The sequence below is a fragment of the Mandrillus leucophaeus genome, unplaced genomic scaffold (assembly GCF_000951045.1).
Source record: "Mandrillus leucophaeus isolate KB7577 unplaced genomic scaffold, Mleu.le_1.0 Scaffold1511, whole genome shotgun sequence".
Lineage (NCBI taxonomy): Eukaryota > Metazoa > Chordata > Mammalia > Primates > Cercopithecidae > Mandrillus > Mandrillus leucophaeus.
Genome location: NW_012101490.1, coordinates 282,661 through 305,590, shown reverse-complemented (window position 1 = coordinate 305,590; position 22,930 = coordinate 282,661). Strand labels below are relative to the sequence as shown.

The window sequence follows — 22,930 nt, the reverse complement described above, 5'->3', positions numbered from 1 at the left end:
GGGATCAGTCCTCATTTCAGGATGAGATTGCAACTTGCTGGCTTTCCCCTGGAGGCCTCATGGGACCTCAGAGCCTTGCGATGGAGCCCGGCAGGCCTGTGCCTTCCTGCCCTCACAGGAGAGGCTGAGGGAAAGACCAGACCCGCCTTCAGCTCCTAGGAAGGGATAACTCTATTATGAGTCTCTTATATTAACTGTTCTTTATTTTAGCCATGCCAAGTTGGCTTTCTGTCATTTTAGTCTCCCTAGAAGTGTTTTGTTTTTCTCCTTACTGTGTAGCTCACAGCAACTTCCAGAGTGAATAAGAGCCCCGCCCTCTGCTCCTGAGACTGTGTGAGGGTAGTCTCTCCATTTGCTTCTGGGGATTTGGTCCCCTGCTGCACTTGCTGGCCCCGCACACTGTCTCCTGAAGCCCCTGTGTCCACACAATCCAGGCTTCATCCACCCAGCCCAGTGTGGGGTCCTTGGGAAAGTTGGGGTCTCCTTTGAGTCCTCCCCCAGAACTTGTGTCAGGAAGCCATCTGTGGAAACTCTGCTAGCCATACCCTCCTCCACAAGGATTCTCCTTCTGTCTTCTCTATGCCACAGATGGAGGGTGCCCCTTTCTGTTGTCTCAGGACCAATGTGCAGTTTACTCTTGAACAACATGGGTGTGAACTGTGCAGGTCCACTTATACATGGGTTTTATTCTGTCTCTGCCGCTCCTGAGACAGCAAGACCGCCCCTCCTCTTCCTCAGCCTGCTTAATGTGAAGATGATAAGGATGAAGGCCTTTATGATGATCCACTTCCACTTACTGAGTAGGAAACATATTTTCTCCTCCTTATGATTTTCTTAACCTTTTCTCTAGCTGACTTTACTATAAGAATATAGTATGAAATACATATAACTTACAAAACATGTTAATTTATGTGATCAGTAAGACTTCCAGTCAATAATAGGCTATTAATAGTTAAGTTTTTGGGGTGTTAAAAGTTGTATGTGGATTTTCTACATGTGAGGGGTCAGCATTTCTAACCCTCACATTGTTCAGAGGTCAGCTGCACATGCAGGAGGCCCTCACTGATGTAACTGTAGAGGCGCTGTGTTATAGAGTCAGTCATAAATGAAGGAGCGCATGCAGGGTCCTGCCACATAGCAATTGGGGATTATTTAGGTAGCAAATCATGCACCTAGTGGATTACTTCTCTCCTTTCTCATGTTGTTCAAAATAATGACTTAAATAAAACTGAAGAAAATCCATTCCTTTGGTCATATTTTTTAATCAGGGGAAGTTTAAGGAAATATTAGCTGTAACAGGTGGTTGGAGTAATGGCAACTTACTGAGAGGTAAAGAGAACTCTAAGGAATATAGGAAGACAAGATACAGGTGGCATCCAGTGTCTTTAGGTCTGAGGCAGAGCACCCAAGGAAGGAACAGATCTGTATGACAGGGACCCATACACAGCTACTGTGAAGGATGGACAGTAGCTGCTACCACAGTTTCATCCAGGAATGAAATTCCTTGTACCTTGTTAGAGAGGGTGTACCTGGCGTCCACTGAATGAGGGAGAGGCTTGTAGAGGTTCTGTACTGGTGGCACTCTCTGGGAAGTCACACTTAAGGGTGTGAGGGAAAGGTTCCAAGGGAGGAAACTGCATCTCAAACCAGAATAGGAATCTATCCAAAAAGTTGGTGTGCTTGGAAGCTACCCATTGGAGTATAGGAGAATGCTGCCCACATGGAGGTGGAGTGCATCACAAGCCACTGAAGAAGCATGCTGAGAGAAGCCACATACCAGGACCAGGGAGAAAAGCCTGTTCTTCCTCCATTCAGGTTACATCTAGTGTCTTTTCATTTGAACTTGAAGGACTCCCTTTAGCATTTATTGTAATGCAGGTCTAGTGGTAACAAACTTTCTCCATTTTTTGTTTATCTGGGAATGTCTTAATTTCCACCTTGATTTTTGAGGGACAGTTATATGGATATAGAATTCTTGGTTGACAGTTCTGTTCTTAGGCACTTTAAATATGTAAGCACACTTCTTTTTGGCCTCCAAGGTTTCTGGTGAGAAATTGGCTAATAATCTTGTTGAAGATCCCTTGTATGGGATGTGTCACTCTTCTATTGGTGCTTTCAAGGTTCTCTCTTTGTCTTTTGGCAGTTTAATTATAATGTGTCTTAGTATGGGTCCTTGTATCCTACTTGGAATTTCTCAAGCTTCTTGGATTTGTAGAGTCACGTCTTTCTTCACATTTGGAAAGTTTCAGCCATTATTTCTTCAAATAATCTCTAACCCCTTTCTCTCTTTTTGTCTCCTGAGACTTGCATAGTGCATACATTGATCCACTTGATGGTGTCCCACAGATTATCTCTGCTTGCTTTTCTACATTTTTTTCTTTTTACTTCTCAGACTCAGCTATTTCAATTGTCCTGTATTCAAGTTTGCTAATTCTTTCTTCTGCCTGCTAAAATCTGCCCTGAACTGGTGGATTTTTTCATTTCAGTTCTTATACTTTCAATTCCAAAATTTATCTTTGTTTCCTTAATTTCCATATCTTTATTGATATTCCCATTTTGTTTACAGATTGTCTTCCTGACTCTATCTGTGCCTTCATTTGGTTCCTGAGCATTTTTAAGACAGTTGTTTTAAAGTATTTGTCTAGCAAGGCCAACATCTGGATTTCCTCAGGGACAGGTTCTGCCAATATATTTTGTTCTTTTGAATGAACCATACTTTCCTGTTTCTTTGTATGCCTTATGATGTTTTCATTAAAAACTAGACATTCAAATCTTAGAATGTAGTAACTCTAGAAATAGGTTCTACCCCTTCTCCAGGGTGTTTTGTTTTGTTTTATGATTTAGTGGTATCCCTGGATCAGGAATCAACCTGAAGTGAAAGCTTAAGGTCTTATCAGGTCTTGTTTGAGCCTGTGTCTTTTCCTAGCAATTTCTGGTAGCTTTCTAAGTTCTCCTAGATGAAGTTGTTTTTAAATGTCTTTGTGCTTAAATTTCTGGCTCCTAAAAGGAAAAAGGAGGGAAATCCCCTGGAAGCCACTTCACCTGGTGGAGGTTACAACAATGCCAGCCATCTTCTGCATCTGCACCTTAACAACTGAAAGTGGCAATTAGCAGTCAGAACACAGAAATCAGATATTTGGAAGATATGGTCCTTATTGCTCACCCTGACTCTGGAAAGTTGCACCAGGAGCACAGACATAGCTGCCTGCCTTGGGGTGAAAGATGGGCAGTAACTGTTACCACACTAAAGGCTGAAATTGAGCAAAATTAACTGAAATTGACCTGGCTTTCCCCTGGAAGCTGCAAGCTTTCAAGTAGACTGCAGAGTTTCACAATAGTTTCTTCAGATAGTTTTTGCCAGTATGATTATTGTCTGGATGGAGAAATGGATTCCCAGTGCTTCCTACTCAGCTCTCTTCCCTGACATCATTCCCTCTGTCGGTCATTTTGAGATAAGCTCTGATAATATAGTTCAACTCAGTTTACTACTTATTGAAGACCATCCTGTTCAATGCTCTCTGCTGAGAACACAGAACCCAGATATTTGGAAGATAAGATCCTTCCAAATAAGAGGAACAGGAGGAAGACAGCTCTCCATTTCATAAGGTTGGTGGAAAGCAACATAGCAGAAACCCAAACAAGATTTGGAGATGGTCTACGTAGGAAGGAAAAATAGGGTGGAGGTGACCTCAAAGATGGACAGAGGGTTAGGAGGTGGGAAGTGGGGATTATGGGGTCTGTGAGCTAGATACGGGGCCACATAGAGACTGCCTGTTGGAGAAGTTGTCAGGGAGAAGCAGCAGCATAAGCATATCTGGAGGGAGGTGTGTCAAGGCACGTGTCGTATCCCATGGCCTCCACCTCCAGACCCACTTTCTTCTGGATCCATTTCTCTTACATCATATCACATCACATCTCCTCTCCACCTCCTCACTGTCAGGGGTAAAGGTAATTGTTGTATGTGGGTTAGGCAGATGTAAAACTGGAGAAATCAGCTACTGGAAAGGGAGGAAACTGAAGCGTTAATGGAAACTCAGTAACAACTTAGGAAGTTAATCACATGATGTTCACCAATCGCAGTCTGTACTCAAGTGTGTAGGAAATGTAGCTTCCTTTATTCTTCTACAAACCCACCTAATTTGTATTTTTATACTCCCTTCCAGTCCATGTTGTGTTCCTCATGACTTCAATGTCTGCCCTGCTTTCTCTGAGTCTGCATCTAAATTCCGTGAGGAGCATCTGGTCCCTATGTTGTCTGGTTCCTTAGTTTCCTGGGGCTGCCATAACAAAGGACCCCCAACCAGGTGGCTTCAGCAACTGAAAGTTATTGTTGTACGATCCTGGAGGCTGGAAGTCCAAATCAGGGTGTCGACAGGGTTGGTTTCTCCTGAGCAATATGAGGGAGAATCTGTTCCAGGCCTCTCTCCCAGCTTCTGGTGGCTTGCTGGCAATCTTTGGAGTATAGAAGGATTATCCCAGTCTCTGCTTTCATCTTCTTATGGTGTTCTCCCTTTGTGTGTGTGTGTGTGTGTGTGTGTGTGTGTGTGTGTGTGTCTCTCGATGTGTTCTTTTTATAAGGACACTTCATATTGGATTAGGGGCTCAACCTACTCTAGTATAGCCTCATTTTAACTAATTTTATCTGTGTCCTGTTGGCCCTATTTCCAAATCCGGTTGCACTCTGAGGCACCAGAGGTTAGGACCTCTGCGTAGAGTTTTGTGGGCCTAGTTCAGCCTGAAACATTGTGCCATGCTGCATCTGCTGCCTCTCTTGTTCCTTCTCTGGCGCCCGCTCATGGGGACTCACTTATTGCCAGGGTGATGTTTTTCCTGCTGATACATGTAACTCTTGGGGGCCAGCCCCTCTCTGCTCCTTCCACACTGTGCCTCGTGGCACAGGATTTGATTGATTCTGTCTGCCAGTGGTACCTGGGCCAGGGTTCCTGGGGAGGCTGTCTGAGCCCTTTCTGCCTAAACACTCCAAGCAATCATTTCTCTGAAACTGATGCCTCCCTTGCTTTCTAGACAGGAAGCAGAACACAAGTCCCCTCTTTTCTCAGATTCCATAAACCTTCTAGAGGTTTAGCTGTTGCCTAACTTGAAGACCAGCAGAGCTCAGGGCCCCACTATGGGGCCACCAGTAGGTTTAATCTCTCTAGATCTCTTCTTCTCCTGGGGAAGGGAACTGTTTTCTGGTGTGTATGAGATAGACACAAGTATGAAAGGGGCCTTTCTCATCAGGATATTTTCTCCAAGACATCTGTGTAGACCAGGAGCTGGCAAACTTAAGGCGCGTGGGCCAAATCTGGCTCACCACCAGGTGTTTGATAAAGTTTTATTGGGACACAGCCATGACTGTTCTTTTACATGTTATCTCTAGCTGCTTTTGTGCTACAGTGGCAGATGAGTGATTGGAGACTGTATGACCCACAAAACCAAAAATATTCACTATCTGGCCCTTCACAGAAACAGCTTTTCATCCCCTGGTGTAGACCTTTATGACACGAAAGCCCAAAGGCTTCTGCCGTCTTCTGCTGTTATCTCTCTCCCCTAAAGCAACAATCGCAGGGTGGCCTTGCTCTCTGAACATGAAAAATGACAAAGGAAGAAAAAGAAATACACAACATGAAATGAATAGTGTGTCGAGATGACATTTGGCCAACAGGTGTGTGTGATTTGTGGGAATTCATTGACCAGAACAGTTTGGACGTGTGCCCTTTTCTTTCTTTCGTAGGCTGAATTTCAATAAAAAGTGTTGGGGGTGGGAGTGGATAAGAAATCTTATTCCATCATGATGACCTTGGCATCATGGAAATGAATGGAACCAATGAGGTTGCCCAGGCCTTCCTCCAAGGACACCCTGGGGCCTTGCAGAAGCACAGGGCAGAGCCATGCTTTGGCCAGCCAGGCCCTCACACGTGTGGACTTGGCCAGTGAACACAGCCTGGGTCTCCAGAATGGCTTAAAACCCCAGCCTCGGCACAGAGCATCTAGGACCCAAGACCACAGCATTGACTATGTGTGGTCTCACACCTGCCTAGGCAAAGGTAGTGCAGCCCAGATCTAACTGGTCTCCACTCGAAGCCCATGAGCAGGTGAACTCCTTGTTCTTATTCTTTTCATTATAAAGTAAACGAGCTATGTATTTACTCATCCTGAAACTTAACCTCCAGAGTATACCTGGGGGCCATTTACAGGTCTTCATGTCAGAGAAGACCCCTGCAGAACACACACACACACACACTCTAAAAATGTCCTTTGGGTTTTCAGTGTTACCCATGGCCAAATTTTAAGTTCAGATCAGATGAAGGACGCAATGGGTGGATCTTGCTGAACTGATACTCACTGCCTTCTCTTTCCATACGACCTTGATTTGCAGTTCTCAGATGCACGTTTCAGAGGGTTCACTTAAACATGCCGGCAATGTGGGTCTGGCATTGTGGGCATTTGGTCTGTAACAGCAGAGGAGGGGTGGCTTTGGAAACCTTGCCCTGCCCTCCCCCGCTCCTGGCAAGAGAGACAGAAACACAGCTCTCCTGCTCTTTAGTCGCACCATCTGGTTAATGCAGACCTTCGTCTTCCTTCTAGCCCTGGGCCTGGAGGCACACACTGCCCGGGTGCCAGTGTGGAACACGCGGTCTGCGAGAACCTGCCCTGCCCCAAGGGTCTGCCCAGCTTCCGGGACCAGCAGTGCCAGGCGCACGACCGGCTGAGCACCAAGAAGAAAGGCCTGCTGACAGCTGTGGTGGTTGATGGTAAAGGCATATGGCATGTCCTTGCATGGCAACCTCCTATCCTCCCCGAGGAACATACAAACCACCTAGGGAAGCCGGGGAGCATCCCCTTTCCCAAACCAACCCAGCAAGACACTCCAGTCCTCTGCCCAAGTTAGCTGCAGCCCAACTTTGTAAGTTGTGGGGTTGACCTTGAATGACCCAACTCTCTGAGATGTTCCAACTGCAGCTGTTGAAGCAGGCAGCAGGCCAGGTGCATCCTCCAACCCCATTTGTAGCAAGGAGGCTGTGCTGGCATCCTGCCCCTGGCGCCGTGTGTAGAGGGACCCAGGATAAGCTGAGGAGACCGAGACTTTACAGGAGCATCCCAGTGTGTTGGTGTGGCTGCTGTCTGGCTTTCCATTGCAGATGCTTCCCTGTATTGCTTCTCTTGGTTTATTTTGTATTGGCTCTTAATCCTTGGCTAGGATGTTGGGGGACATTTTGAGAATAGTTTACAACTTGGGAAAGATGATAATAAGCACAGGTCACATTTTCTTTCCAAGAGCTTTCTCCTGAATCAAGAGGCTCTGCCCCGTTGGGCCACTGCCAGCATTTCCAGTAGCTGATGAAGTACTAGGTGGTGTGTCATGTATACATTTGTAATGTCTGCTTAATTAATGTCCTTAATAGATAAGGACACCCCAGGGCCCGCTTCAGGGTTGTTGTTGTTGTTTTCTTTTTTCACCTAAAACCGTTCTTCTCTAGGAAACAAGACTTTGTGTTATAATGATGACATATGAGCCCGTTTATCAGTATGTCATGTACAAGACACAAGTTAGCTCTACCTGCATTGTCTCGTTTAATACGCAAAACAAGCTGTGCAGAAGATCAGAGGGAGTGAGGTTACAGGACTCCTCTCAGCGCCTGCAGCTGACAAGAGGCCAGGGCGGGAGCTGACCCCAGTTCCAGAGCGGCTGACTCACAGAAAATAGGCAGCTGTCGTCTGGCTTCCCACACTTGAAGAAGACAGACAGCATGACTTCATGGGTGTGGGGTGAGGGAGCTTGAAGAAGAACTCAAGAAACTGGGCCCGATTTTTAGACAGCCTCAAAAATGTTTTGCAGAAGAATGACGTTCGGATGCCAGGTCTTTTGTTTCTTCCCCGTGATGGGAAGAGCCTTTGAAATCTGCATTCGGTGGTCTGCGATTGCAAGTTCAAGTGTGCATAGCTGTGTGAAGGTAGGCCCGGGCATCTCTGGAATAGCAGCCTCAGATCTGCAGCTTTTAGTCTAACAGCTTGACCCATCCTCTTTGAGCTGACTTGTAAAGCAACATGTGATGCTCTAAATTGTAGCAGATAACACCAGCCCACTCAAATGAGGACTCATTTAAAGGTATTGGGGAGCCCCTGTCATTCTCCTTTTTTAAAAAGAACACCACCTTCGGGGACTGTGTAACGTAGCTGTGCCATCAGCTCGCCAGCAGAATTCAAGAGAAACATGGCCTTTGCACACTGAACTTTCCCTGCAGATGAGGGAGAGAGGAGACCTGCCCTCCTCAAAAGAACGAGTGTGACTAGAGCCATGCACTTGCACGTGGACCTTTGCCTCTCTCTGCCTGGCCATGAATCGGATGCAGGAGGTGGCAGGAGGCAGCAGGAGACTTCCCGCTGTGTCAGGCACACCCAGACCCCGAATTGGAAGCGAGAGAGCTGCCATTTGGTTCTCATGAGAAGCAGCCCTGAATCCGAACCTTCAGCTTTCCCCAGCATGCCAGATAAAGATGCTTTTAGACCTCTTTACTGTCCGCTCCCACTTTGCAGGAACAAGAAGAGGTCAGGTCTGGGACAGATTCGCGCTCTTCAAATTTCAGCTCAACTTCGTGCACCAAGTTGTTCTTTCCCTGGTTGCCTGCTTCAGTTTTCAATGCTCCTGTCTCATTTATTCAACACAGAAATCCCACTTAAATGTCTGTTTTTCCACAGTTTTCTCCAAGTCCAGATTAAACTTCTGTTTTCCTTCTGACCGCTTTTGGATGGCTGGACTCTCTGGTTGCCTTATCACCACAGTGGCTGGGACTTCAGTCTGCCCAGATCCTCCACCCAGGAAGCCTTGCGGTGTGGCTCTTTGGGGAGCTGCTTGGATTGGGAATGTGACCTTTCACCCACTTACTTTCTGTTTCTCTCTGCCTAAGTCATAAGTTATTGTCACTAGAGTGCCACCGCCTTTGATCTGAAAAGAGCAGCCCTGTTTGATAAGGACAGCTAACAGGCAGTAAGTATCTGACGTTTGAAGGAGAGAGACCCCACGCTCTGGGCTTTGCACAGGTAGCTCGACACGTCCTCCTCTGGGTTAGAATCGCCCTGACTTCTTCCATCTGCAGTTGCATTTCTCTCTCAAATACAAACAGAAGCCAGCACTTTTAAAAGGAGCATTTCCTAAAGGGTAAAAACAAAATAATAAAGGGCCAATTTAGAAGGCAGGAGGAGAATACGGATTATAAGTGTTCCTCTGAAAACTCCATGTATAAAAGGCACAGTTCTAGCTGAGCCATGATAGGAACGATTCCTGTGGTTGGGCTCCGGGCTCTTCTGAAGCCCATTATGACTGCCCTATTCATAGCAGTGCTATCGCCGCGGAATTCTTTGGCGAGTGACGCACAGTTCAAGAGAAGGGAAGCTAATTTTTTTTCTTTTTTTTCTCTCCCTTTTTTAAAAAGAAAAAGGAATTCTTGCAGAGGTAGATTTTCCAAGCGAGGATTCAGGACCACAAATCCATCCCACCTCCAAAAGAAGACAAAGACCCTCCTTAGAAAATATTTCTAAGTGGAAAAGCCTTTAGACAGAAACCCATTGAGATGGCCCACTGCCAAACCCACCCTGTTTCTGCTTTTCCCGTGGAATCTCATTGAAGTGGAAACCTTCAAGAGTTCAGTCCTCCCTGCCCAGGCCAGCAGGCCGCGGGCCCACTGAAGTGTCGGAGAGCTTGGCAAAGGCTGCGTCTGGACGTGGCTGTGCGTTCCCAGCTCCTCCTGCCTGGCACAGCAGAACCCCCCAGGTCTGAGCCGCTGTGGGGATGAAGGGCGTGATGGTTAGGACTCTCTGACTCCAGCTCCGCCAAACCAGCTGGGGCTGCTTAATGAAAAGGAGGGAAGCTGTTGCAAAGCTGAAGATGTCAGGACCTTAGCGCGGTGGTCTCTGCAGCTTGTGTTTGGCAGTCACACCCCCATGCACCCACTGCACTGGCTTTCTCAGAACTTGTCCACGTGCAAGCTGGCAGGGTAGCCCACGGCACCTCTTATGTAAATCCACATCCCGTATCCACATCCTTTTCGGCCACATACATTTCAGGTTGCAGAGCATTTTATGTGTTCCAAAGGTAATAATGGTGCACCAACCAAATACTTGTATCACTGGTGGGCTCCAGGAAAGCACCCCATAGTCAGACACGCGGGTCTGTCCACCAGGTAACTTCATTAAGGGGGATACTAACACTACCAAGAGCTCACATCAGTCCAGGCTGGTTTTGCTGCCGAATGTGTTTGCCACAAATGGAAGACAACACTTACAGTTTTCGGAGCTTTTTGGATTTCTGAATTACATATAAAGGAGTGTGGCCTTCTTTGGGATCCATCAAGCATCAGCAGACATGACTTCTCTGCATCTGAATTTCAGTACTGAGTTCCCAGGAAAGAGACAAGGAATAGGCCAGCTATGGACAGGCGCTCACTGCTGGTCAAATCCAGAGGCCTGTCTGCCAGGGCCTGATGAGGGGGCCGGGGTGGGCAGCTTTGGGAACAGGAGTCCAAGTAGCCCCTTCAGCATGTGTCCCCCACAGAGGACCAGGGAGAACTTGGATGAGTGCTGTGATGAACTCAAAATAAAGCAGGGTCTCCACCATACTAAGACCTTCTAACTGCTGGCCTAGAGAGAGAGAGAGAGCAGTGAGACTACTGACAGCCACGAGTGTCGTCTTCACTGCAGAGGAAGGTTTCAAACCTCCAGCGGGCACATGCGACCATGTGGCTCCCAAGCTTCTGAGCCCATCTTCCCTGCCCTGCCTGTGACCGCCTCCAGCCAAGCGGAAGTCCTAACGCCAGGCAGGCCAGCAGGAAGCCAGACTGGCTCCAGGCTTTGCAGCATCAGTCAGAATTCCATCTGAGCACACACCAGCCATGCAGATGGCACGTTCCAAGCTTCCTTCCTTCAAGTGTGTGGTTGTATAACTTTTAAGAAAATGTGATCTCCTTCTGTACTGCTGGGAACGTAAGAGTGTTGATGCTGTGCCCAAAGCTGAATCCCACCACCTCATGTTATTTATTGGGGTCTTATTCCTGGAGATTAATCTCCCACCTAAGGCAGCCTGGAGGGAAATAGAGAATTTTGAGGAATTCGGAGCCTCCTCCGCACATTTTAAGAACCTTATCCTTTGGGAGATCATGCCATATAGTTTGCTAGAGGTGTGGGTACCCTGAATTCCAAGCAGAGGCCTCAAAGAGAAGATGGACAAATGGAGAGTTCTGACTGAGCAGGGAAGGGAAGCCCCACCTCCAGACTCTGTTCTGGAGCCCGAGTGTCCCCGGCTGTCCAAGCTGTGGAGGGCGGTGTCTGCATGTGAGAGAGCTGCATGCAGGTGGAGCTGAGCGTTCCTTCCTGCGAGGCTCATGGCCAGCATCCCTTCAGCTGAGGTTGGCCTTCCTGCTTTGCAGAGTCCACATTTCTCTGCTCACCCTAAAGAGTCCAGATAAACAGCCTTCATCCTTTTCAAGTCTGACCTTTCTAACTTGCCTCAAAAACAGCCTCTGCTTTTCTACCCAAGTCCCACTTCCACTTCTGCTCAAATCAGAGGATACACTCGGAAGCCAGAAACCTGCATGAAACTGATGATTTGTTTTTAGCAATGCTACTTTGCTCTTGATAATTTTGGCCTCAGGAGTTCTCAGTTTAGAGAGGAAATTGCGATGATGGAAAAAGAACCAGGCTGGAGCCAAGAGGCTGGGGCGTGGCCCACCAACTGCAGACAGTCGAGCACTTTCTGTGAGCCCTGTGTGCATGTCCGTATAATGGAACGATGACAGCACCCACCTGAAATGAATAGACAGTACTTAGCATGCTGCCTGGAACACAGTGATAGTAAATGTCATTTATGATTTCATCATCCTTACTACTGTTGAACAATTCACCTCAAAGCTCAATTACTCCCAGTACTGAGTCTACATTTCAGTCTGAAGGTAATTAAAATCCACTTCAGCCAAGGGACCCTTGCTTTCAATGAAACAGTAGAGGCAGCCCAGTATGTGGAGTAGACCCCACGCTGGGGGCTGTGTCGCTCTATGTCTCCCACCAGCTCCCCAAGATGCTTGGGGAACCTCAGGGCCCCTGAGGGTACCTCAGTGACCCTGTCAAGCAAGCTCCCTCAAGCTAATCTCAGTGTACGTCTCCATCTTCCAGAGTTCTCCTTCCACCAGCCACCTCCTGTGGTCCTTCCCTGCAAATGGAAGGACAGCTGCCCCTAGCCTGCCAGCACAGGAAATGAGTCATTCCTTCCAGGCTGCACCCAGCCCTCCGACAGCTCCCATCAGACCTGTCACATGTGGCTTCATCCTGGATTTGCTATGCACTTGTCCATGAGCCCACTGGGGCCTTCAGAAGCAAACATCACGTGTCTGTCTTTCCCCAGAAATGCCCCCAGAGTGCCTTGTATGAGGGAGGGGCTCAGTCCCTGCTTGGTGAATGGATATATGGTGAGGCATCGTTACTCTGCTGTCCTGGGAAGCTTAAGATCTCCAGTCTACTCTCGAGCAGATGTTTTCCCCCACAGCTAACTGGAAGAACTGAGTGAAGCATTTCCACCACACTCCTGGAGCTTCTTTCCAGTGCTGTAAGACAAGATTTCCTACGGAGCCTGCTCAGCAGCAGAGCTTCGTGGGACAGAAGGCCTGGAAAGCGACCGAACACAGGGGTGGTTTATTCCTCCAATCACGAGACAGCACATCTGCCCTGACGAGAACTCTGCCAAGGTCCTCCGAGGCCAGGTCGGCTCAGAAGCCTCTCTCTGTCCCTGTTCTTGCTAGCCCCAGGCCACCAGAAGGACCCACTGAGGAGGCCTGGTGGAGAAGACAAAGAGCAGCAAGGAGGATGAAGGTCTTTGACTCTCCCCCTGTGCAAAGTAACCACATAGATAGCATTAGGGTAAGGTGACTGAGAAAAAGAGAGAGGGGAAAAATGCATTCCTCTTGCTCAGTTACTTACAGAAGAACAAAATCTATTAAACCTATTTGTTCAAAAATATATACTGAGTCTTGTCGGGCTCAGTGGCTCATGCCTGTAATACCAGCACTTTGGGAGGCAGAGGTGGGCAAATCACGAGGTCAGGAGGTCGAGACCATCCTGGCTAACACATTGAAACCCCATCTCTACTAAAAATACAAAAATTAGCTGGGCATGGTGGCGGGCACCTGTAGTCCCAGCTACTCGGGAGGCTGAGGCAGGAGAATGGCGCGAACGTGGGAGGCGGAGCTTGCAGTGAGCTGAGATTGCGCCACTGCACTCCAGCCCGGGCAACAGAGCGAGACTCTGTCTCAAAAAACCAAACTCTATATATGTGTATATATATATACACACACACACACAGACACATACACACACACATATACGTATATGTGTATATACGTATATGTGTGTGTGTATATATACGTATACATATATGTGTATATAGGTGTGATATATATACACACACACACACACACACACACACACACACACACACACACACACACTGAGTCTTTCTGTGAGCCAGGTCCTGGGCCCAGTGTGGGGACAAAAAATGAAAGCTTAAGTCCCCGGCCCTCTAAGAGCTCACAGACTCAGCATTACTTCAATCTGAAGATGATTAAAAGTCATCTCTCTCACACTCCTTTAGCAGTGGGACCTGCCTTATAATAAATCCCTTCATTTTTGGGAGGTGCCCAGACAATTCTAGGACAACAGGCAGATGCTGGCGCTTTAATGGAGGTGTGTGCACAGTGCGTGTGGAGATGCTAGTCCTACCCCACGTCAGAGCTGGCTTGAGGGAAGAGCTGCAGGGTGGAAGCTTCCAGGGCAGTAGAAGGCAAGGTGCTGCAAGGGATTTCCAGGCAGAGAGAGCATGCTGGGCAAAGACTTGGGAGCTGGGCGTGTTCTGGGAGGTCACGTGTTTTTAGGAGCAGGGGAAACCCAGGTTTCCATCCTGGCTGAGTGCACATGCGGCTCATGTAAGTTGTCCTAGCAGCCCACATGTCCCCTTTGTCCCCCTTACTCCCACTCACTTCCTTCTGGGATCTCCATGCCCCGTAGCACAGCTCTGCAACTGTCACCCAGCAGCTAGGGGAGCACTAAAGCTCTTGCCAAAGCTACTGTCATGGAGACCCTGGGAGCCATTCCCCCCACTCGGAGCCATTCTCGTTCACCTTCCCCTCCCCCTCCCTTCGCACCCCTGCTATAAGAGTGGCTCCGCTCACCCTTGACGTGTATTCAACTAGAGATTAGCACACAACTATTCCTTTGTTCAGCCGGATATATTTGATGCCTTAAGGGAAAGGAAATGCTGTATCATTGCAAAGGATAGAGAGATGAGAAAAGGCAGCCCCACAGAGCTCAGACCTGCGCTGTCATTCCCGAGACTGTGGGTCTTTTTCCACTTGCTGTTTAGAGGAGCTGGAGCCTGTACCTGAGCTCATGCACCTTTATTGACTTGTGCCGACCTCTCTTCCTCAGGGTTTCCCACTGCCCACATGTACCTGCGCCCTGCATGGCCCACGCACACCTTCCCATGTCAACGTCCCCCAACCTTTCCCTCCTCAGATAAGCCATGTGAACTCTACTGCTCACCCCTCGGGAAGGAGTCCCCACTGCTGGTGGCCGACAGGGTCCTGGACGGCACACCCTGCGGGCCCTACGAGACCGATCTCTGCGTGCACGGCAAGTGCCAGGTGACGTACTTCTTCAGTCCTTGGTGGGGCTTTGGAGAAGAGACTCTCTCTCCCCAGACAGGGAGTGGGGTAGAGCAGAGGTCTCAGGAGGCCTCGGGGAGTGGATTTTCTTAGGAAAGCACCCAGCGATGCCACCTCCTGCAGCCAGCGTTGCCTGGCGCACCACCCCTAGCTCAGTAATGACTGAGCGCTAGGCCAACAAGGAGTGGAGGTGGCTGAAAGAACAGGCACAACATATTCTAAGACTGAAAATTGCTTTAGGCATCATGACTAAGACGAAGGTAGGCAGGGTACTAAGATGCACCTAAAGGATGTCTGCACAGGCCAGGCTCTGTTTAGTGCAAAAGAGACGGCAGAACTGAGCCAATTCCTGTGCAGGTAACGCCAGGCAGATAGATGCGCCCAGCTGTCAGGGGTCACCCATCTACTGGTATATAGTCCCAAAGGCATTGAGGGCTGGATGGCCATGACTGGTTAGAACAGTGATAAAAATCATTTGAGAAAAGAAAGAGAGGCTGGATGTGGTGGCTCACGCCTGTAATCCCAGCACTTTGGGAGGCCGAGGCAGGGGGATCATAAGGCCAGGAGTTGCCTCGTCAACATGGTGAAACTCTGTCTCTACTAAAAATACAAAAATAAATTAGTTGGGCATGGTGGCATGCACTTGTAATCCCAGCTACTCGGGAGGCTGAGGCAGGAGAATTGCTTGAACCTGGGAGGCGGAGGTTGCAGTGAGCTGAGATCGTGCCACTGCCCTCCAGCCTGGGCAACAGAGCAAGACTCCATCTCATAAAAAAAAAAAAAAAAAAAGGAGGGAGGGAACACGAGAAGAAGGAAGGAAGCTTGCCCTCCACCTATATTAACCCCGGCCAAGCTGGGGGCCACCTGTAGCCCTTAACCTCCCCAGCTGGGGCTCCTGGCCTGGGGTAGCAGAGGTGACTCTGTGCTCCCATTTTGTCCCTCAGAATGAGCACCTCCTGAGGTGATACAGCAGCTGGGATAGGGGGTGGGTGTCAAGAAGCTGTGTATTTTCCATGCCTAGAGGGGCGTGACACCTCACTTATGCCACAGGCACCGTACTCCCTGGTGACTTGGGTCAAGCTGGGCATGTTGTGAGAGAGCCCCAGCATCTTAGCTTGGGCATCTGTAATGACGCACCATACACCAGGCAGCTTATGAACAACTGACATTTATTACAGTTCTGGAAGCTGGGAAGTCCAAGATTGAGGCATTGAGGCACGGGCAGATTTGGGATCTGATGAGGGGTTGCTTATCATAGACAGCGTTTCTTGCTGTGTCCTCGCATGGTGCAAGGGTCTGGGGAGCTCTCTTGTGAGTCTCTTTCTGTTCTTGAGGGTTCTGCCCTCATGTCCCAGTCACCTCCCAAAAGATCCCACCTCCTAACACCATCACCTTGAGGGGTGATGATTCAACATATGGATTTGAGGAGACACAAACATTCAGACCACAGCACCCAGGGAGCCTTCTGCCCTTGCCACACACACCTGTTCCCGTCATCCTATGGCCATGTTCCCTCAACTGTGTCCTCCACTGGGGAGCCCACCAAGAGCAAGTGACGATGGCAGCTCCTGATGTCTGGAGCAGGCAGATCAGTGACAGGATCACCATGCATTGCCCTCACGGAACTGTGGCTGAGCCAGATGCTGGCTTCCAGGCGTCAGGTCCACTTGCCCATGTGGACAGCAGATCCGCTTACGCGCTTTGCCTGCTCAGTGCCTAGCAGAGTGCATAAGCATCAATGTTTTAGTGTGCGTGACAAACAGAACAAGAGGAAGCAAGGCATAAAGACGGACACAGAGACAACTTCCAGGGTGATTGCTGCAGCAAACTGTTTCAACCCAAACAGATGGTTTTTTTCCCTGCTAAGGCCAAATCAGTCTGAAACTGGGATTTTTCAGGGAAAAGTTTGACAAGACCCAGACTTCTTTGGCACTGCCTGGCTGTGTTATCAAATACAGATAAGTGTGGGTGATAAGCGCCTGGTGCCCGAGAGTCTTGGCACAGCAGCCTCACAGGGAGGGAGGCAGTGATGAGTGGTTGAGCTGGCCCCTCTTCTCTGCTTCCTTGTAACAAACAATGTCCAAGGCCCTGCCCCTCAGGCAGTATGGACAAAGCCCTTGTCATTGTTACTGAAATGAGGCATTGCTGATGGTTCTTGGTGAACTTCTAACCAGCCAAGTGCAGGGCTGGTGTCCTTCCTAAATTACACACTTGCACAGACCATCCTGCCGAACGACTTAACGTTCCTCCCAAGTTAGAGTTCTTGCACCCTTTAGAGCAGCACCAGCCAAGCCACCCCCAGCCTCTGCCAGCATCTTCTGCAGCATTCTTGCCAATGGGGAGGCATTTCTAAGAATCCTGAAATTCTCTAGCCAGTGGGGTCTGTGTTATTGGCTGGACATAGTTTCTGCTCTGTGTGATCTGTGCCAATGGGCTCCATCCATGACCTTGGTTTTAATCATAGCCTTTTCAACTAGTGGATGTTCTCCATACTATGACAATGAAACCTTTAGTCAGTGGAATCAAAGACAAGATGCTGCTCAAGGCATTTGAATGGCCTAAGTCTGTAGTCATCAGGATACCATTGAGCCCAACCCTGTTCTGCACTTGGGTGTTATCTTAGTCAATTCAGGCTGCTCTAACAAATACACTAGACTGGGTAGCTTATAAGCAACAGACATTTATTTCTCCAGTTCTGGAGGCTGGAAATCCAACATCCAGGGGCCGGTGTTATTCGGTTCTGGTGAAGGCCCACTTTCATGCTGTAGACTGCTGCCACTCTGTGTCCTCACATGGCATAAAGAGAGCTAGTATCCAGGCATGGTGGTGCAGGCCTGTAGTCCTAGCTCCTCTGGAGGCTGAGGTGGGAGGATCACTTCAGCCTGAGAGGCGGAGGTTGCAGTGAACCAAGGTTGTGCCACTGCACTCCAGCCTGGGTGACAGAGTGAGAGGATATCTTTAAAAAAAAAAAAAAAAAACCCTTTTCTTGAGGCCAGGTGTGGTGACTCACACCTGTAATCCCAGCACTTTGGGAGGCTGAGGCGGGCAGATCACTGGAGGTCAGGAGTTCTAAGACCAGCCCAGCCAACATGGTGAAACTCCATATCTACTAAAAATACAAAAAAATTAGCTGGGTGTGGTGACGGGTGCCTGTAATCCCAGCTACTCAGGAGGCTAAAGCAGGAGAATTGCTTGAACCTGGGAGGTGGAGGATGCAGTGAGCCGAGATTACACCATTGCACTCCAGCCTGGGCGACAGAGTGAGACTCCATCTCAAAAAAATAAAAATAAGAGAGAGAGCTAGCTCCCTAGCCTCTTCTTACAAAGGCACCAACACATTCATGAGCTCTACCCCTTCTTGACCTAATCACCTCCCAGAGGCTTCACTCCCAAATACTATCACGTTGGTATGAACGGTTCAATTTATGAATTCTAGAAGACACAAACATCCAGTCCATTGCAGATGTGATGGGAGTGACATTGGGGTGCATGCCTTCCTGTTCCCAGATGGCACTCCATCCCCAGGACCAGCTCCAGTCTATCTCCAGTGCCTCCACCATTGTCATCATCATTGCAGGAATTGGCTGGCACCTGCACTGCACCTCACATTAATCAAGTAGAGTCACCGGGGTGCGCAGGTGCAGATGGAGGCACCTTTCATGATGCTCAGTGGTGGTCTCTTGTTCCTTGGGAGACTTACCCTGCCACTGCAGAGACCCTGCCTGCCAGTTCTTGAAAGCACCATCTCCCGGGTAGCTGCACCCTGGTAACCCGCTGCCTCCGGGCAGTCCACCAGTCTTTACAAAAGAGCCACCATCTTGACGGGTGGCAACAGCACCTGCCTGCATGCACCTCTCCAGGTTAAAACCCTGAGAAACAACCTGCTTTCTGAAGGAAGTTAAAAAGCCATCTGCTATTGGTTTAACAGTACTTTCTTCAGACAGATACTGTAAAGATTAACCTCAGCCCACTCTTAAATCGATGCTCACAAAACTCCAAATTATTAGTCATAGTTAATGAACTTTTATAAAAATTGAGCATTCTTAAATAAGATCGCAAATTCAATTCAAATATAGTACTTACGTCTTGTTGCAGTAATTGCCAAGATGGAACATTCTGGATTCCTGTGGCATTTGTGAATGCATAAAGCAAGAAAAAAATGGTTAAGAAAAATAATAGTAATTGTAATTTTAAAATCTCAGGGGCCTAATGAGTGGAGAGTCTGTATCCATTGGTAATAATTGTCTAATTACAACAGATTAAACATACACATCACCCACATTTTATGCGAGACAGAACTCAGAAATATTGCTGCGGTTTGCCTACTAGCGTTTCCCTCTCTTTCCCCTTCAGCTATAAATTGTGCTATTTTGGGGTAACAGACGGCATTCTGGGAAATGTCGAGGAACGTAGTAACTAGTTGGTAGGGGATGAGAGGCTTCAAAATGGCATTTTGAGTAGATTCCACTACGCTTCAAATAGGCTGATTCAAACCATAACATGAAACATGGAAATACCATTTTATTCTGTTTTTATGAGAACTGAATTAAGTTTCATTTCAGTGAGTCACAAATTACTTAACATGCTGAAATTAAACTTAACGGCACTCATAAAATTGGGAGGGAATTGGGGGAAGTCACACAAACATTGTATATTTTTCAGCAAGCCCCTATAAATCAAGAGTCCCATCATTAATGGTTCCTACTGTTGGCCTCCAGAAGGAAAGAAACGGCGATAATAAGTCTCTGATGCACAACTGCATCTGGAGCTGCTGACATGCAAAGAGTGAGTCCAGCTGACACACGGCTTTGCCTGTTGGACGGTGGACAGACCCAAATGTACCTGAGACCCAGCTATGCTTGCCTTACTGGTTTGTGCACACTTGTGGCCAACATTCTCCAATTCAGTTCCTACTTCCTTGGTACCGTAATTTGTATACATATCCTGGGCTTGATGAATACCAAGCCAAAACACCTTCAGGGCCTGTTGACTTTCAGTGGAGGAATCGCATCTGATTAATCTGTGCTTCCCTATACCCTGGCCTAGAGGAAAGCCTTTAATTGCATATTGAAAGAAGAGACCAGGTGCAGTGGCTCGCACCTGTAATCCCAACAGTTTGGGAGGCCAAGGTGGGCGGATCACCTGAGGTCAGGAGTTCGAGACCAGCCTGGCCAATATGGTGAAACTCCGTCTCTACCAAAAATACAAAAATTAGCCAGGCATGGTAGTCCATGCCCGTAATTCCAGCTACTAAGGAGACTGAGGCAGGAGAACTGCTTGAACCCGGGCAGCGGAGGTTGCAGTGAACCAAGATCATGCCACTGCACTCCACCCTGGGTGACAGAGAGAGATGCCATCTCAAAAAAGGAAAAAGAAAAAAAAAAAGTGGCTGGATGGATGGATTATGTGTTCTTAGGATTTCAGTGGTTCTGGAATCTGGAGCCCATTTCAATGGACCACTTTCATTGCCAGGAATTTATTGGCCTCCTATTTCGTGTCCAGAGATTATCTATGAGGCAGGTAGAATTACTGGGGAAGTTTAGGAGAATTCAAAGAGACCCTGGTCTCAGAGGACCCCCAGGTAAAGCAGAGGTAACAAGCATGCAGGAAAGCGTGCCTGGCACTTAAGCCTGGGTTTGCATCTTCACAGTGCTCCTCACATGCTGCCTTTCCCTGCACCATGACCCTGCAGCTGGCATCTCTAACGTGTGTGACTGTGGGTGCCAAACTTTATGGAGAGCAGTGCCTGAAACCCGAAGGTCGTTCCCTGCACCCCTTTTTTCTGATTAACCTCCCATGACAACTGGTTGAAGCCGGCAGACCAAGCCACATGTTCCTGCCTCTTCCGTGCGGGACTCCACTAAACCAGCACAAGCAGTGAAGGGAAGCAGGAGCCTCCAGGTGAAAAATCCCACCTCTTTCTGGACCACAGAAGTGGATGGAAGTGTCATGCAGGAACAAAGCAGCAGAGACCAGAGCTGGAAGAAGTGGAGAGACAGCCCAACCAGAGAGTTGTGGGCTTGAGAATGGAGGGTCGGAAGTGAAGAGTGGGCTAAAAACAAGTCCGAGGGTGCATCACCAGGCTGACAGTGTCTGACCCCACCCCACACTCAGAGCTTGTCAAGTAAAATGTTAGGGAGCTGCTTTCCAGGGTCATGGAACGGACTGTTTGAGGAAACCCAGAGCAGGCAGAGAGGCCTCTGTGCTGAGGACGGCACCCAGCCTTGAGTTGGAGTTAGATATCAGTTTCCCTCCCACTAGTCACGAAAGGAAACCTACCATGCAGCAGTGCCCAGCTTCAAATGTAGATCTCCTTCGGTCGGCCTTTCTGTTGCTTTTACTCAAATATGAGTGGGCAACCAGACATCATCTGCTATTTGAAGAAAACCAGCAGCATGAAGGAGAAAGACCAAGAAAAACAAACAGAAAAAACTGACCCTGGCAGAAAATTGAGATAATTATGGAATTCTCCGTGCAGCCAAACTATCAAGCAAGCATGCAGGGAAACTAATTTTGAGACACGGAAGAACTCAGAAATTCTATTTTCCATGCCTCCGTTCTGCAGAAGTTACATGTAGTTTAGCAAAACAAGAATGAAGTCAAGAAAGAGGAAGATGGGCACTACAGGCCCTGGTGGCACTCACCCAGGAACCCAGTCAATCCTGGAGTCACGGCTGCGCAGCTGGCCTAAAATCTTCCCTTGCTTAAAAGTCATTCAAGAAGTCAGTGACCTCCCTCCAACAGAAGAGAGAGGATGAGGCAGTAGTTGGGAGATAGCTAATAAGTTGAAGAAAGCAAGTACTGCTTATTCCAGCCAGAAAAAAACAAGTACCATCAAAACTTATACAAGGAAGTCCCAATTCAAATATGAGAAAACTAAACTCCCCAGGCTGATAAGAGGTCATCATTTGTACGCACTTACTGAACACACATGTGCTTAACACCACACCAGCCACTGCGTGTGTCAGGGGATGGGGGAAGGCCAAGAATACAAAGAATTCTGAGACATAGTCCTCTACGTGCTTATGGTCGGTTAGGGAGATGACACATACGCACGTGGAAACCCAACGACCAGAGGTGAAGGCATGATTTGACAACCAAGAAGAGGTTCCGCTTAGACATAGCAGAAAACACATAGGGTGGAATTTCGTTTATTCCTGCATCAGGTATTTGTTGATCACATTCCGAGTGCTGCACACCATAGTGTGTGCTGGGCTTTCATTGGGGAGCAGGACCAAGAGGATCCCTGTCGCTGTCCAGCATACGGACAGACCACGTCAGGTCACAAACATGATCATTCCAGAGATTGGTATGTGTGAAGAAGAAAGGAAAATAGCACCATAGAGAGACCTAGTGGGGGACTGTGACTGAGGAAGACAGTGAGCAGGTGGCATGGCAGGACTCTTAGAGGAGACAGCCTTTGAGGAGGAGCCAGCCTGGCAGAGAGTTGGGGACAAAGAGCTCCAGGCAGAGGGAAGCAAGAGGGAGATGGGTGCATTCCAGCAACAGAGGAGGGCAGGGGCTGGCACAAAGGAGCCAGGGCCCAGGCAGAATTGATGCAGAGGAGTGAAGCGATCTTGGTTGTGGATAACTGATTCGAGTAGATCCAAGAAAATGAGTTAGGAGGCTATTCCAGCCACCCACCTGGCTGAGGGGTCATTGAGGGGGAGGGCCTGCAAGAGTGGGCTGGAGCGGGTTGGATTCACTGTGCATCTGGAGCGGGAAGAAGGGAGGTTGAGTTGGTGAGCAGCTGAGATGAGATCATGGTCTTAAATTCATACGTGTGAACATTTCTGATAGGCAGTGGGGATCTGTGGCCACAGATCTTATCTCTTTCATCATGTGGAGATTAGTCTGGCTGCAGGCAGGAGAAAAATGTTCCCATAGTTCATGTTCTCAGTAAGGAGGGTGTAAACTAGGGAGTGGAGGAGAACATGGAGGAGAAGTAGGCAATAGAGGTTTTCAGGGGACAAAAAACCCAAGCTCACCAACTAACTGGGTACATCCCAAAATAGAAGAGCCAGAAATGGCTTGGAGGTTTCAGGCTAGGATACCTGTCTGTCAGTTCCAAGACAGTGGCAGGGGGTGTCCAACTAGAATTAAGAAGTCAGGCAGCTTTGGAGGAGAAGTTGTTATATTGAAAGTCTGGAGAGGTTGCTCAGCAGAGGCTTAGTAGTGAGAGCTAGGGTAGAGTGAGGGGAGAATTGGGTTTAAGAGCTCTCTCC

At 48.4% G+C, this 22,930-nt stretch overlaps 1 protein-coding gene across 1 annotated transcript in view; it reads left to right on the top strand.

Moving 5' to 3' along the window:
• Nucleotides 1-22,930, top strand: part of LOC105535906 (A disintegrin and metalloproteinase with thrombospondin motifs 17) — a 231,163-nt gene that overhangs the window by 88,958 nt on the left and 119,275 nt on the right. Inside the window, exons 7-8 of the mRNA XM_011975158.1 lie at nucleotides 6,589-6,755; nucleotides 14,557-14,684. Coding sequence (XP_011830548.1) covers nucleotides 6,589-6,755; nucleotides 14,557-14,684 — 295 coding nt within the window. The remainder of the gene's footprint in view (nucleotides 1-6,588; nucleotides 6,756-14,556; nucleotides 14,685-22,930) is intronic.